The following is a 16,546-nucleotide window of genomic DNA, read 5'->3' as shown; positions in this document are numbered from 1 at the left end:
TAATCAACCATTTGAGGATCTACCAGCCGAAAACACTCACCTGAGGTTGTTCCAGAGCACGGCGCAGGTCGGCAACCATCTCGGAAAGAAAAACACCCCCGATGAAAGAAATTTTATTAAACCATAATTTTTTTTGAAGACATACTCCCCACCGCTTCCGGACCCCCAGGGGGCACACGTCACAGCTGCTAGTTGAGCCGATATTGAGTCTCTCGTCTCGTGGAGTACCCTTGGATGAATGCTGTCAGGTCCAGCGGCTGAGGAGGTCTTGATCTGGGCGAGCTTCTGTTTTACCAGGTCCTCTGAGATGTCAACGTCCTCTACTACTGGTCCCCTGTACGCGTCCCCGACGTGCGGCATCGGCCGAAGGTCATCCTCGATGCAGACCGAGCTGAAGAATGCGTTCAGCACGGCGGTCTTCTCTTCGTCGTTTACTGTAAGCTGACCCGACTCTGTGCGGAGGTTCTCAACGCCGGTCCTGCTCTTGGTTCTTGAGGCCGAGTACCGCCAGAACGCCTTTGGGTTTGCCTTCAGGTCAGCCGCCAGCTTCCTCTCCAGTTCCTTCCTTAGATTGCGGGTGAGCCGTCTCAGGTCGTTGCTACATCGCTTATAACGTGCAAGGCAGATGTCATCCATGGATTGGGTGTACTGGATCCACAACTTCCGCTTCAGCTTTTTCAATCGCATAGCTTCCCTGTCCATATAGATATTGCGTCTCTTATTAGTTGGTCAAGACCTGGGGATACACTGAGTGCGGCGGCGGATTCGCTGCTGTCGGGTTAAGGCGCTAACACAGGGCTGACCGGCGCTACTTAAGTTTTCGTCCGTTGCGGTCGGGTGCCGCGGTGGGCGGGCGGCCACAGCGGGGGTTCGCCGGTGCATCCCTCTCCTGTTCATAAAAGAAGTGTCCTAGCGCCTTGCAACAAGAACCAACGGATTGCTCTTGACAAGATCTCGCGATTGAGTATATTTTTTTACTTTAAGTCAATATTTGACCTACTTATAGCAGGTCAAAGTCAAGCGTCTGTCGAAATTGCAATCCGCGGTGAAAGCAATCCGCGGCACCCGATCGCGCCGGACAAAAACTTTAATAGCGCCGGCCTGCCCTGTGCTAGCGCCTTAATTCTTTCACGGTGTAGCTCAGAAATGATAAGGGAATGCTATGGTATGGTGCACTAACGGCCACACACTGTGTTAACTGCTGTAGGTGAAACGAAAGCAAATATTTCTCACTAAAACGTTGTTATTGCAACATGATGACAGATGATTAGATCACCGCCAAACTAAAAGAGATATGTTTTTTTGTGACCAGGCATGAAAAGCAGCAGGCTTTAGGGATCATTGCCATGTATAACTTTTGTAGTTTGTATTAAATGAACGCACGCTAGCGGCGTTTGAGCTTGCAAGTATCTGACAGTCATTTTACGACATAGAAAATGTCACGACTTCTGACAATCATACACGAGGCCAGTTTTGCAAAAACATGAAAGCTATGTGATTTCAGATGCACCAAACATTTCTTTGGTTAGCCATACCGCGATTTACTCGGTTTGGTAAACTTAACTTTTTGGTATTTATGGCCACTCGTGAACCCCATTTGCATCACTGTGCAGTGTGCAGTCATGCGCGGGTTAAAGCAGTGCGTTTGCCTACCGGCTGTTCACTAAAAAATGGGACAAATTTGTTTCGTGTGTATTTGGTGAAAACATAACGTCAGTGAAACAAGTTCAGCAGCACTACATTATCCTTCTTCTCCTCTTTCGAACTCTACAGGCTACAGCTCTCGAAGGCCTGTGTTCCCCTTGTCTGCCACAAAGCGGATCTTTGTCCGCGTGCGCCTCCATAGCTTTTGGCACGTGTCTGCAGTGATGCCAGCCATTTGGCGGCGGATTGGCTTGGTCAGCTGCTTCTTGGTCTCTGCTTCATAATCACCAGCGTACACACGTGACTTCAGGAGAGCCCAAAGTCGTTCGATGGGGCGGATTTGTGGTGCCGCTGGTGGGTTATCTTCCTTAGCCACAACAGGTATTTTCAGCTCTTCGAGGGTGGCAAGGACGTCCTTCTGGTAGTGCGCCGGAGCGAGATCTGGCCAGAAAATAACCTTTTTACCACGGTAGTTGGCATCTACAAATTCCTTGAGCCTCGGTAGGCACTGGGTGCTTTAGATGTAGGCGTTCATTGCGCCACTCTCCATGATGGAGGGCTTGCTCAGCCCGTGTTCAGAAAAGACCACCCAAACCACGACTTTTGGCGTGAACTTCTTCACTGTGGCGAACCGCACACCATCCCCGGCTCCAGATGCATCATCTGTATAAAATCCAACATTTCCCGGCTGACTGTGACCTTTCATAGGGAAATATGACTCATCGTCCATGATAATTTGAGTTTTGTTGGTGGGCTTCATAGCGCTCCTTCGAAGCTTGCCACATCTGGTCTTCTGCTTTATTTTTTGGTCCTCTGTGGCCGCCGGAACACGCTTTCGGCGTCTGTAGCGCAACTTCGTCTTAGTGCTAAGTACTTTGCTGATGTAGCTGAGGCTTACACCAAACTTCCGTGCAGCCTTTCGCTGTGAGGCGCCGATATGTTCCTTCATGTACCTTTGTAGGTTTAAGATCTCTTTTGGGGTCATTTTTTCGCCTTTCGACCACTTCCCGGCTTCCTGCTAAGGGAGTCCCCTGTATCAAGCTTTTCCATGATGCGATACAGTGTTGTTTTCGAAATTCCCATCTTTTGGAAGTGTTTGTAAGTAAATGACTTCCCTTTGGACCAGTGCTCTTTATAAAAGGTGCCAATGAGCTTCCTTCGCTGTCTGCCTGTTACCCGTCCATTTTGTCTGGGGCTGATTAAAAATGAATTCAAGCGCGGTCATGTGTTAAAAATGTTGTATTTTCTACGTGCACTAAAAAGCAGTAATCTATCCAGACGCACTTTCAACTGACAGCGCACAGAATATTGTCCCATTTTTTAGTGAACACCCTATACTGACGGCCCTGTCTGTAGCACCGACCCGTGTGATCGTGTGTGTGACTGACCGGTGCGTGTGCGTTGGTCAGATTTACGACTGTAGCCCTGACCGGTGTGTGTGCGTGTGTCTGATGGTCAGATTTACGCTCGGAACAGTCCCAACTCGTGCGTGCTGGACGTGCACCATCAGATGGCCGTCAGCTTCCGGCTGGGGTACCAGGACCTGAGCTGCGACGTGCGCCAAGACCCATCGGGAGTGTTCACTTCGGACATCGTCATACAGGTGGGGGCCGGCCGAGCCGGGTGCGTCCCATCTCACAGCCAGCGCGCATAACAACAGCTGAACACTCGGTGGCCTGTTGGGGGAAGGGGGGGGGGGTGATGCGCCATTTTCTTTAGATGACTGAAGAGTTGCCTCAGGATGTCTCGTTGCGTGAGTTTATATGTATATTACCACATGCCGAGATATCCCTTTAACATTAGCACGTGCTTTTGGGAAAACGTTTTGGCCCGCCTTGCCTGATGTTGAAAGTACATATTTGGGAAACGATTTGGACCTAGGCCATTTTGTTTTCCCAGACAAAGATTACGGAATATTCTGAGCGGAAGGATATATTCCTAATAAGATATTTACGGACTACGGTGTTCACATAGTATTGTCATCAACGTAATTCAACTGAACAAAGGTAATTGTTGCTTGCACTGGCAATGTTTTTATTGCTGCAGAACAGTCAGAATAATCATTATTACTGCATGATAAACGCAAAAACGCACGGTTTAACCCGCGCCGGGCCTGGGGGGTGGGGGTGGGGTGGAATCTGTTTGAACACCCCCCTGCGGTTTTTCGCAGATATCTAAAAAACGGCGGCGCCCTCACGCCGCCGTCGCCATTTTTTGGCACATCTGTTTGTGCATTATTTCCGCACATGTTGTTAAAATTTCAGACCCAGGCTGCTCAAGGTCAGGTCACCAGGTCACGCCAAGTGACATCAACTCAGAAAAAAATTGAAAATACAATCGGCGGTGCGGGACACAACAATTGCAATCGTTCCTTATCCCGTCGCGAAGTCGCCATCCGGCCCATATTTCAGGATTGTCAACCCTGGGACTCGGGTCGGCAATGCACCAGCAAAAAAATCACCTTTAGGTGGGTAAAAAAGTTACTTAGAGTCATTAGTTGTCGTTACGTTCAGTTATACGAGGGGCGTTCAAAAAGTTCTCGGCCCAACCATGAAGGAGTTAAATTTGCGGCCTGTAACGCAGTGTATTTAATGAAGTGTTATTGGGATGTCTACTTACGTAGTCATTAACCAATCTGCCCTGTGATTGGTTCAGGCTGCTAATTAATCATAACATAGTTTGCCATTCCCGGTCAGAATGGGCGACGCCCAGAAGAGAACAGTGATTTGGTTCATGCATTGCAGAAAAATGCACCAAACGTTATTCACGAAAAGCTAGTGCCAACACATGTTGAGGTTTGTCTTTCTTACAGTAGCGTCAAAAAGTGGGCATCTCTGTTCAATTTTGGTCAACAGATCATTAATGGTCACCCCCGCAGTGGCCAGCCATCAATAGCATTGACTCAATAAAATATGAAAAATAAGCACTTCTTTGTGAAAAATGGCAAATGTTCTGGTCTGGAACAACGCAGCAGAAGCGGAGGTGTCTATCAGGCTCCTCAAAGTCATTCTTCAAAAGCGTATTAATATGCTTAATATCTCTGCAAAATGCATCTCCCATTTGCTGACTCCAGAGGAAAGGCAAACTCGAAAGGCGGCGTAACGCGAAAATTTTGGTCCCTATATCGAAGATCCAAAAGAGTTCATTGAACTTCTTGTTACCGTGGAGGGATTGTGGGTGTCACACGTTGACCCTAAGGGCGTGACCGAGTTGCACAAGTGGAAGCACACTGAGTAAAGGGCAAAGGCCACCAAATGTGTGCGACGTGTTGAAGTCAGTCGGCAAGGTGACAGTGGTTGCATTTTGGGATGCTGACGGGGCTCTGCTCGTTAACTTTCTAAAACAGAGGCGCGCAATTGATGATGAATACTACACCTCCCTTCGATAATACATAGTTGCGAGCAGCATATATAGAGGAGAGACTAGGGAAGCTGACGTGCGCCTGATATAGAAGTGTGCGCCTGATCCAGGACCACGCACCAGCACACATGAGCAGGGTGACGATCAGCGAAGCAGTGAGCTGTGGCTTCGAGTAGTTGTCACAGCCACTTTTTTCTTCGTACCTTGCACCCTCTGGTTGCCACCTCTTCCCCAACAAGTTTCTGATGTGGTAAGCTCGTTACTCCGACAGGCGCTCTGACGACCTGGACTACTTGGTTTTACTCTCACATTTTAAAGTGCGCTCCATCAAGTCTAGATTCATACAGTACGATATCATGTTTTTATTCCATATTCATCGTGGGAAGCTGGACAATGATGTGTTAGTCGGTGCGTTCGGTCTTGCCATACCGGCACGGAGGACGAGGAGCACGGTTCTGTGGAACACACCGCGCGCGCGAGTGAACACTGTGCAACGATGCTTGTTTGTCAGGATCCCAGCTGCATGCAACTCATTCTTGCTCCATGACCCGACCACCGACTTCTTTACTGGTAGTTCATACTCATTTAAAACACGCGCTATCGGCTTCACAATTACGCAAGGCACTTTCATGTGATCTTTTACATCATACTTACGTGCTTTACTTTTATTGATCTTGTATGTAGGTACCGTCTATGAGACTTCTTACTTATTAGTCATAGTGTGACCTCTTACTCCTTAGTCATAGTTCTTTCTCATGAATCGATTTTACGTCTAGTGTTCTTGTGATTTTATCTTGTCCTCAATAACTATATACTCCTGCCGATTATAAATTTACCGTATTTATCACATTTTCTTACGTTTATTCTTATGTAGGTACTGTCATCTTGTGTATTGCTTGTGTGTAACTGACTTCGTCAGTAAAAGGGCGATGGGCCTGTTGGCGATCTAATAAATACAGAATACAGAATACAGAATACAGAACATAAGGAAATTGCTGTAATATAAAAAATAAATAGAATATAAAAGACGGTTAACTTCATCCAAAAACCGACTGTCTTTATTCTCCTCAAATCTGCACATCAAATTTTCCATCAGCGTGTTTTTGCGCGAGATAAAATTACTATGCGTTCCGTCAATTACATAAAATACAAATAGAGTGAGGCACCATCAAACACCACCCCCTGACCTTCAAGGGTCACTCTCACTGCGGTGCCGAACCACCCCACATCAAACACCACCCCCTGACCTTCAAGGGCCACTCTCACTGCGGTGCCGAACATCACCAACGTGCCATGGGGTCCCGTCCACTTCCACAATATGAAGTGACGGCACCCTGGTAACAACACCCGGCTGCGACCTATCACCACAGCGTGATCCAGGCTGTCGGACCCACACGGCGTCCCCGACAGTGTAGGCGCTGTCCGTGCCCTCCGGACCGCTGCCGTCCGCTGGATCACCACCAGTGCCAGTGACTGTCCTCACGCTGTCCCTGACCGAGTACCGGTAGATCTGTCCGGCTGGTGTCGTAGCCGAGCTCTGTCCGTCCTGAGGTGTTACGTTGTAAAGATGCACGGCATCGCCAACGGTGCACCCTGTTCTTGCGGCTATGACCTTCACGGTCCGATGATTCCTCTCTACCACACCATTTCCACTTGGGCGGTAGACGGCGCGGAACCTCAGCCGAATTTTCCACTTTGCCGCGAACACTGCAAACGCCCGACTGCGAAAGGCGGTATCATTATCCGCCAGGATCTCTTCTGGAGCTCCACGTTCATTGAAAATTCGATGCAGCTCTTCAATGACGTGCGCTGAATCTGCCCTTCGAAGCAATCTCCACAAACTGAACCTCGAAGGACCGCAGTCGACCACCGACAGGTACAGACTGCGCTGGTGGTGCGTGACGTCAATCGCCAGCCTAGTCCAGGACTCGTTCACCTCCAGCTTCCCAGGCTTCCACTTAACTGGTGCTGGGTCGATAGACCTGCATGCGTCACAGTGGGACACGACAGCACGCGCCTCTCTCCTCGTAATGTTCGGAGAAATCTCGCGCCGAGCGAAGAACAGCGTTCTCCGTACTCCAGGATGGCCTGCGCGGGTGTGCACCTCGCAAACCGCTGCTCGCCGTCCTCTTTCTTCGTCCTCGGTCCCATCTGCCCCGACGCCATCGCCGCCATCACCGCTCGTGCTGGAGCTATCTTCATCACCGCTGGTGCACTCAGCATTCACCGCAGCACCACACGTCCCAGCGGACTCTCCGTTCAGTGGACCGCGCAGCCACTGAGCGGGAACCCGGCTGAGGCAGTCCGCTTTGTTGTCCGCCGACTTCACCAGAGTCACTGTCAGATGCAGGTTGAATTCGGCCACCAACTGCTTGACTATGTCGACTCGGCGCCGTATCAGCATTTCCCCGTGGGCCTTAGTGCGGAGACGTGCTCGGCTACTTAATGCATCGTCGAGCCAGCGATGAACAGTGGCCGAGTCCGTTTTCAGCTCGATGACTCGCATGCCCCAGGCGATAGCTAGATTGATGCCTCGCAGGGCGGCATCGAGCTCTGCCATATTTATGTGAGTCGTCTCATCCTTTCGAAGCCAGCATCCGTCTTCGATGATGTTTCCATCTTGCGTCTCCAGAGTGATTCCCGCCGCCACAGAGGAGGCGTCCGTCCACACGACAGCACTGTCTCCACTGACGTGCCAGTGACCTCGCGCTGGATCATCCTTCACCATCCGCTTAGCCACGTACATCATCTGCTCGCGCAGCTCTGGATCGTCGGTAACATCGTCCCAGTGGTGAGTCACAGCATTGACTCGACGTTTCAGCCAGGCCGCCGCCGGCCTCAGCCAGCCGCACACTGGCATGTGCGCCACCAGACGTCCGCACCAGGAGAACACAGCGCGGCGTGTCATGACATCAGGAGGGGCACCGACTGCGTTATCCCGAGTCCAGTGGAGATCACCGTCTCCTGCGACTCCAACCCGCAGGCCCAGCAGCCGTGCTCCGTCCTGGACTCTCTCTGGAGGCTTGCACTCCAGGCCGTACTTAGAGAAGTGCTCCACTACACGATCGGCCGTAACAATGTCCTCATCGACACACAGGTCGTCCACGTACGGTATTGTGGCGCGCTCCACATCGGCGTCTTGGCTGAGGACCGCTTGCACCACCTTCTTCATCATCAGCGGGGCCACGTTCAATCCGAACCCGACCCTCGTCAACGCATAACGCCGTCCGCCGACAATCACGGTCTGAAATGGCCAGAGGCGCTGGTCTGTGCGAATCTGCAGGTAAGCTCGCTTCAAATCCACCACGGCGAGATTCTTACCGTGGCGGCGCCACCTCCGCAGCGTGTCTGTGCAGACGTCGGCCTCTGCTGTGTGCGCAGGTACGTGGCTGTTCAACTGACGGTAGTCCAGACAGGGTCGCACCTTGCACTTACTTCCCTGCTCCACAGCCATCAGCGGCAACAGTCCACGGGGAGGGCCATAGACGGACTGATCGTATGGAATTAGCCATCCATTGTCTATCCAAGTCTGAAGTTCGGCTTCAAATTCCTGCCTGGCTTCTGCTGACATGGCATACTCAGGCACACTGCTGGATAGACTTGCTGGCTCAGCTCCATCTTCCCACTTCCACGACATCGTCCACGCTCGTTGGTCGGCATCAAACCGTACTGAGAAATCGGGCGTGTCCACCACCAATTCATCTTCAAGGCCTGGTGGAGTGGGCGGCGTAGTCGGCTTCCCACAGAACTTGACATCAGAGGGGGATGCAATCATCACGCCACCCAGAGCCGAGATGGCGGGCACTCCGAGTACCATCTCGACACCCATCGGTTTGTCATCAAGAACCAGCACAGAAACATTCGCCGACTGCCCGGAACACGTTCTCAGCTGCACAGTTCCAACCCCACTGGAGAAAAACGGGTCTCCACTCATCGACGTTACCGCTGTTCTCTGAGGCCGCCACGCCTCACACACAGACTTGTAAACCAGGTTCTCTGTGCAGCCAGAATCCACCAGAGCTCGGCACCTGTGCCCGTCAACAGTCAGGTCTACGACCGGCAGAGCGCCACCCGTCACTGCGCGGGAGATGACGCCGGCGCTGACACACCATCTCCCACGCCGTTTCCCGAACGGACGGGGCACCGAGACGCCAAATGGTTGGGTTCGCCGCACACCCAGCACCGTCTTGTCACACGTCTCGCAGCTCTAGATGGCTCAGCCGTCGTTTCGTGATTGTTTCTCTGTGCCTGCGTGAGGCGCTCTCCTGCCGCCGCGGCTGCCATCGCCGGGTCATTCTTCACGGCCCGTCGGGCACTGCTCAAGGCGCTCTCGATGCTCAGGTCCTGCACTCGATAGCTGGCGCCGATTGCTTCACGCACGTTTAGTGGAAGACCAGAGATAAAAGAGCACAGAAGGGTCCGTTCTGAAACACCTCCAAAAAGTGTGGACAGTCGCCGGAGGTCTGCCAGGAAAACGTCCACTGCTTCACCTGGTCTGAGCTTCCGAGCCACAAACTCTTCATACGCCCCAAGGGGATCTGGCGCAAACGCAGACTGCAGTGCGTCCTTCACCGACTCGTACGACGTTCGATCTCTCGCTGGCAACTTTGCATAAACAGTGAATGCGTCACCTTTCAGCTTCAGAGGCAGGATCCTCATGATATCACTGCCCTGCAGCTCGCACAGTATTTCAGTTCGGTTCAGCCACCGTACGACGTCTTCCTTGCCGGAATAATCATCGATCGCATCGATATACTCGTCATCGTTAGCTTTACGTTTCTTTGGAGCCATTTTACCACCCGTATATACAAGGAAAAAGGCCGAAATAGCTTGTAATATAAAAAATAAATAGAATATAAAAGACGGTTAACTTCATCCAAAAACCGACTGTCTTTATTCTCCTCAAATCTGCACATCAAATTTTCCATCAGCGTGTTTTTGCGCGAGATAAAATTACTATGCGTTCCGTCAATTACATAAAATACAAATAGAGTGAGGCACCATCAAACAATTGCTTAGCAATGGCAACTTCGCTGACAGCAAGGAGACAAAAGCAGCCGTCTTGGACGTGCCAGATGGGTAAAACCCACTTGGCTATGGAGACCCTGGGGCCTCTCGCGAAGCGCTGCGCGAAATGTTTTTGTCTTAACGCTGGTTATTTGACTAAATGAACATTTTTGGGCTAATAAATCCACGTCGTATCTCTGCTCCTCCATGGTCGGGCCGAGAACTTTTTGAAAACCCCTCGTAACAGCGATACAGCGCCAACTGTAGGCCAAAAACTGTAGCCAACTGTGGTGTCAAGGAGCAAGTTCACATGACTAGAGGACACTGTTTGAAACTGAAAGTGAAAAGGGTGAAGACCAAAGCAAGAGCGAAATTCTTTTCGAACAGAGTGGTCCCTATTTGGAACAGCCTTCCATCAGCAGTGGTAGAGGCAGAAACAACAAATGCATTAAAAAACCGGCTTGATAAGTTGTGAATCGGGTACCAGTGACGCTTTCCTACTTTCTGTCTGATCCTTATCTCCAAGTATCTATGATGTGGGCACCGAATAGCCTGCCTAAAACAGCCCACTATCACTAAACTTAACTAAACTAACTGTACCCGACGTATGTACACCTTGGAGCCGGGCGCCGCGCAGTCTCCATCAGTGACGTCACGCTAATGCTAAGCGACCGGCCCATTGGAAATTGCGGGATGATTCTACCCCTTTTATACGGCCTTGATCTCTTCCCATCCTTGGGCTGTGAAAATGCAGTTTTATTCACCTCGGGAATATTTATTCCCTACCGGGGCTGGGAAATGCGTTTTATTCACCGAGGTTTTTGTGCGGAGGACCGAGTGCCGGTAGACACGAGGTCCCGAGCTGAATAAAACTGCATTTTCATTCACAGCCGAAGGCTGGGAGGAGATTTACCGAAGGCTATGATTTACCATTTACCACATGCCGAGATATCCCTTTAACCCTCGCCGGCACAGGGGGGGGGGTGATGCAACCCCCCTAAGGTTTTTCGCGAATAACTCCCGTAAAAAGCGGCCGATCGCGACGAAACCTTCAGTGCCCTCGCATTGATCAATTTTACACCTACCCTGAAAATTTCATGACCCTGACCCCAATGACCTTTGACCTGTGACCTCTTTTCCGAGACCATGTTTGGCCGGAATCGCGATTCGGCGTATGTCGGCTCGCATTAGCCACGCGTTTGCAAGCTTTTCGTGGTTTCAAACGTTCAAACATGTGATTTGATGTTGCTCCCATACATAAGGGTGTGTGTCTAGGTCACCTGAAGGTCAGGTCAGGTCATTGACCTTTGGTGACCTCGGTTGACCTCGGTTCACTTTTTCGAGTTTTACATGTTTCTAGGCTAGTTTTTGGAGCTGAATTCGAATTAAAGGGACTATCCCACCTTCTAAAATGTTGTTAAAACCAGTTAAATTGTGCCCGACTTTATAGATTGGATGACCAGGAACACGGTTCTGGCATTTATTTTTCATTAAACATCTTAGGCTTCCCATATTCCAAACACAAACTTTCAAATATGTGACGTCACAGCCCAAAATTACCTCCTTCCCCAGGCCACATTACTGTCATAAAGCTGATTCTTTTTACCCTGTAGGCACCACAACAAAGTTCAGACCAAGTTTCAAGCGATTTTTCAACGAACAAACCCATTTAAATCAGAATGACTAAACGAGGTGACGTCACACTAACGGTCGCTCTATGTTGAAGATAGGGCCTTGCGCAAGGCCCATTTTCAAATGAAGGGAACGAATTTCTTCAACACCAAGAGGCCGCGGGGGTTGCAACCTAGAAAGATAGTGGTTTCTGAACCTCGCCGCAAACTTGGCTATCTCAACTCAAACCCCATGTTAAAGGTGGGATAGTCCCTTTAAGCAACCATTTGAACATTTACGAAGTAGTTCTGGTGCCTTCGTAACATGTTACGAAGCTGTCACAGGCGGTTGACACGTATTACGAATACCCGTCACAACCCCTACCGGTTGACCTGACCTGACCTGACCCGACCTGGTCTAAATGCTTAAAGACATCATCACTGATCAAAACTAACATAATATTCGTGATCAGCACCCCGGAAAACCACATAGCAGGCACACTTTACGACTTTCTAACAGATCCCGATTTTCCCGGTTTTCGGGTCATTGACCTGACCTGGAAGGTCACCCAATGACCTAGGACCTTAAAATTGGTTACCATCGGCTTCCTCTCGTGACGGGCAACACGCTCGTTTTTTCCGCGAAGCTCTAGCTCAATCAGGGGCCAAACGCGAGGGGGGTCGTACCAACCCCCCCCCCCCTTGTGCCGTTGAAGGACGCAAAATGGCCTGTGCCGGCGAGGGTTAACATTAGCACGTGCATTTGGGAAATGGCTTCGGCCCGCCTCGGCTAATGTTTAAGGTATTTGGGAAACGAGTTGGACCATAGGGCTTTTTGATTTTCCAAGTTTTACTGAATATTCTGAGCGGAGGAAGCAATTCCAAAGAAGATATTTACGGATTGCGTGTTCACTAACAGCAACAGCAAAAGTGAGCAAAATTAAGTGACTGCGTTTTCCCTTACTTTTGCTGTTAACGTAATTCAACTAAACAAGGGTAGGTACCGTTCCAATGCCAATGTACTTATTGCTGCAGAGCATGGTCAGAGTATTCATTATTACAACATAATGCACGTAAAAAGCGAATACTTTAAATGCACGAAGCATCTTAACGAGCCACAATGAAACATTTGATATTGTTCCAGCTGGGATTCAAGACGCGTTTGATTCAGCGTTTCACCCAATTTTCAGTTTTCCTCACGGTCTCCTCACTCCTGCGGGATTCCATATCTTTAGGTATAGTTTATTCTAACTTCTGGCGCTTCACCATCTTCATCCTCAGCTTTTCAAGCCCTAAATAAGGGGGAAGTAGGGAATTTCACCTTTCATACTTAACTCCGCCCATTAATGAAAAAGACAAAAAAAAATAATCACGGTGACTATAAATATGAACATACAGGGTGTTTCACAATAAATGTAACTTTTGATAAGCTTTTAAAAAGATCTCATCTATTCGTATGCCCATAAATTTTATATTCATTTTGTTGCAATTTTTGCAGTTTTTAATCCTGACAAAAACTATAACAAATCATCAACTGTTCATTCTTTATGTACGTGCAAAGTCCACACCATCAAAACGGGTCAATTCGCTGTTAAGCTTCAGGGTCCTTCACAGAGAATGTTGCTTTTCAAACGACGATGTTTCAGTGACGGATGTATTACATAGGGGTCATGACTCATGAGTGTTACCACATGAGACAGCAGAACAGTAGGACTTATGAACATTCACGGGCACCCTTCACGGGTTCTCCACTGTGCCACCCTTCCGTCTGACTTCTTCAACCAGATTTTCTGGGATCGCCGTCCGGCCAGGGGGTGGGGCTGGTCTCGTGTTTCCAGTCTCCTGGAACCTCTTTCCCACCTGTTTCAAATCCATTTTGACGGAATATCCTTCCTCCTTTTAAAATGGGTACCGAAACCTCGTCGCACTGCGGTCAAACTCCGCAAAGCGCCGTACTGCATGACCACCCATACCGCCTCATTATCTGAAAACGGCGAATTGACCCGTTTTGACGGTGTTGGCATTGCAGTCCATACAGATGAAACTGTTGACGATTTGTAAAAAAAAATATCTACTATTATAAATCTTAAAAAGTCCGCCCACGCCGCCGTCGGGGTTACTCCCTAAAAGGCTTATTAAGGCGCCGTCGATTGACGCACGAGGGTGAAATTTTCACGACTCGTGGGTCACGTCAATCAACAGGTCGTATTAAATTTTGGGCACGATGCGGCCGGGGGTGCGCCCGTGGCGCGTGCTCACGTGGTGTGCCATTCGGTTTACACTAGAATCGGCAACAGGCTATTGCTCGGGAACGGTGAGGGCTACGGGGGTGAAATTTTCGCTGTAAGTCGATCGCGTGCACTCATGTGTCGTATTAAATTCTTGAGGGGGTGGGTTCAGCGGTGTGCACGTGATGGGGCCGCGACCGGCGCCGAGCAGAGGGCACGTGCTTTAGGCTCAGTTTCTTCGCTTGCAGAACTGAGCGAAATCAGAGCCGGGAGGTCGTTGACCTTTGGCAATGAATACCGACGCCGGGCACCGCTCGCCAAGAGGATTCGCCAGTAAATACAATTAATTTATTTTTGCAATATCTCAGCCGTTTCTGGGCCGATTTAGCTGAAACTTGGATTGTCGGTAGCAGTGTAGGGTAGGGTAGGGTAGGGTAGGGTAGGGTAGGGTAGGGTAGGGTAGGGTAGGGTAGGGGTAGTAGTAGGGTAGGGTAGGTTAGGGTAGAATAGGGTAGGGTAGGGTAGGGTAAGGTTGGGTAGGGGATTGTAGGGTAGGGTAGGGTAGGGGATTGCAGGGTAGGGGTAGGGTAGGGTAGGTAGTGTAAGGGTAGGGTAGGGTAGGGTAGGGTAGGGTAGGGTAGTGTAAGGGTAGGGTAGGGTAGGGTAGGGTAGGGTAGCGTAAAGGTAGGGTAGGGTAGGGTAGGGTAGGGTAGTGTAGGAGTAGGGTAGGGTAAGGGTAGGGTAGGGTAGGGTAGGGTAGGGTAGTGTAAGGGTAGGGTAGGGTAGGGTAGGGTAGTGTAAAGGTAGGGTAGGGTAGTGTAAAGGTAGGGTAGGGTAGGGTAGGGTAGGGTAGGGTAGTGTAGGAGTAGGGTAGGGTAGGGTAGGGTAGGGTAAGTGTAGGGTAGGGTAGGGTAGGGTGGGGTGGGGTAGGGTAGGGTAGGGTAGGGTAGGGGATTGTAGGGTAGGGTAGGGTAGGATAGGGTAGGGTAGGGGATTGTAGGGTAGCGTAGGGTAGGGCAGGGTAGGGTAGGGTAGGGTAGGGTAGGGTAGGGTAGGGTAGGGTAGTGTAGGGGTAAGGTAGGGTAGTGTAGGGGTAGGGTAGGGTAGTGTAGGGGTAGGGTAGGGTAGGGTAGGGGATTGTAGGGTAGGGTAGGGTAGGGTAGGGTAGGGGATTGTAGGGTAGGGTAGGGTAGGGTAGTGTAGGTTAGGGTAGGGTAGGGTAGGGTAGGGGTAGGGTAGTGTAGGGTAGTGTAGGGTAGGGTAGGGTAGGGTAGGGTATGGTAGTGTAGGGTAGGGTAGGGTAGTGTAGGGTAGTGTAGGGTAGGTTAGGGTAGGGTAGGGTAGGGTAGGGGTAGGGTAGGGTAGGGTAGGGTAGGGTAGGGTAGGGTAGAGTAGGGTAGGGTAGGGTAGGGTAGGGTACTACCATACAAAACACTTGAACACCCCGCACCTATCACCAACCCTTACAGTTTAATTAAAAACAGCTACCCAAATCTATCCAAATAATACATCTTAAAATACAAGTCAATCACCCAAACTAATGCACCCGTAACAAAACATAAATCAAAACATACAGTTATCGCGTAAACCTGTACCTCTAGTCTACTATTATAAATCTTAAAAAGTCCGCTGTCGGGGTTACGCCCAAAAAGGCTTATTGCGGCGCCGTCGATTGACGCAGGAGGGTGAAATTTTCACGGTTCGTGGGTCACGTCATTCAACAGGTCGTATCAAATTTTGGGCACGATGCGGCCGGGGGTGCGCCCGTGGCGCGTGCTCACGTGGTGTGCCATAGGGTTTACACTAGAATCGGCAACAGACTATTGCTCGGAAACGGTAAGGGCTACGGGGCTGAAATTTTCACGCCAAGTCGAGCGCGTGCACTCATTTGTCGTATTAAATTTTCGAGGGTGTGGGTTCAGCGGTGTGCACGTGGTAGGGCCGGGACCGGCGCCGAGCAGAGGGCACGTGCTTTAGGCTCAGTTGTTCGCTTAAAAAAACTGAGTGGAAACAATGCCGGGAGGTCATTGACCTTTGACAACGAAGTCCGACACAAGGCACCGCTCGCCAAGGGGATTCGCCAGTAAATACAATTAATTTGTTTTTGCAATATCTCAGCCGTTTCTGGGCCGATTTAGCTGAAACTTGGACTGTCGGTGGTAGTGTAGGGTAGGGTAGGGTAGGGTAGGGTAGGGTAGGGTAGTAGGGTATGGTAGGGAGTAGGGTAGGGTAGGGTAGTGTAGGGTAGGGTAGGGGTATGGGTAGGGTAGGGTAGGGTAGGGTAGAGGATAGGATAGGGTAGGGTAGGGTATACAGGGTTGGGCAGATAAATTGGGACAAAATACATATTTGCATTTAGAACGCCGTAGCTTAGAAATTTGTAAACATAGGCACTTCAAATTTGGATCACATATTGTCACACCAATTTTACACATTTTCACCAAATATGGTCACTGTGGTCCACCTGCATCAGTCCTTATCGGTGCCTGGACTGGCCGCACGCGCGGCGAGATCTTCCGTCTGAAATGGCTCATAATTGTAGCCAACTGGCACTGCTGAGGCTCACCACAGTCACATGGGGACGTTCGTTAGACTCACCCGCAAAAACGCCCCAGCAACCAGAACTTGTGTGGGCTGAGGTTTACTGAGGAAGGGGGCATTTTCCCTTGGGTACAGTTTGCGGGATCCTCCGTTTCA

The 16,546-nt window shown here is 50.2% G+C and overlaps 1 protein-coding gene across 1 annotated transcript in view; it reads left to right on the top strand.

Annotated features, from left to right (window-relative positions):
- Window positions 1-16,546, top strand: part of LOC122377481 — a 128,050-nt gene that overhangs the window by 103,727 nt on the left and 7,777 nt on the right. The window contains exon 5 of the mRNA XM_043357537.1: window positions 3,104-3,247. Within this exon, the coding sequence (XP_043213472.1) occupies window positions 3,104-3,247 (144 nt within the window). The remainder of the gene's footprint in view (window positions 1-3,103; window positions 3,248-16,546) is intronic.

Source organism: Amphibalanus amphitrite, unplaced genomic scaffold, assembly GCF_019059575.1.
Source record: "Amphibalanus amphitrite isolate SeventyFive unplaced genomic scaffold, NRLGWU_Aamphi_draft 000045F_arrow, whole genome shotgun sequence".
Taxonomy (NCBI): domain Eukaryota; kingdom Metazoa; phylum Arthropoda; class Thecostraca; order Balanomorpha; family Balanidae; genus Amphibalanus; species Amphibalanus amphitrite.
Note: the sequence above shows the minus strand (reverse complement) of the source record. Positions and strands in the feature narration are given on the sequence as shown.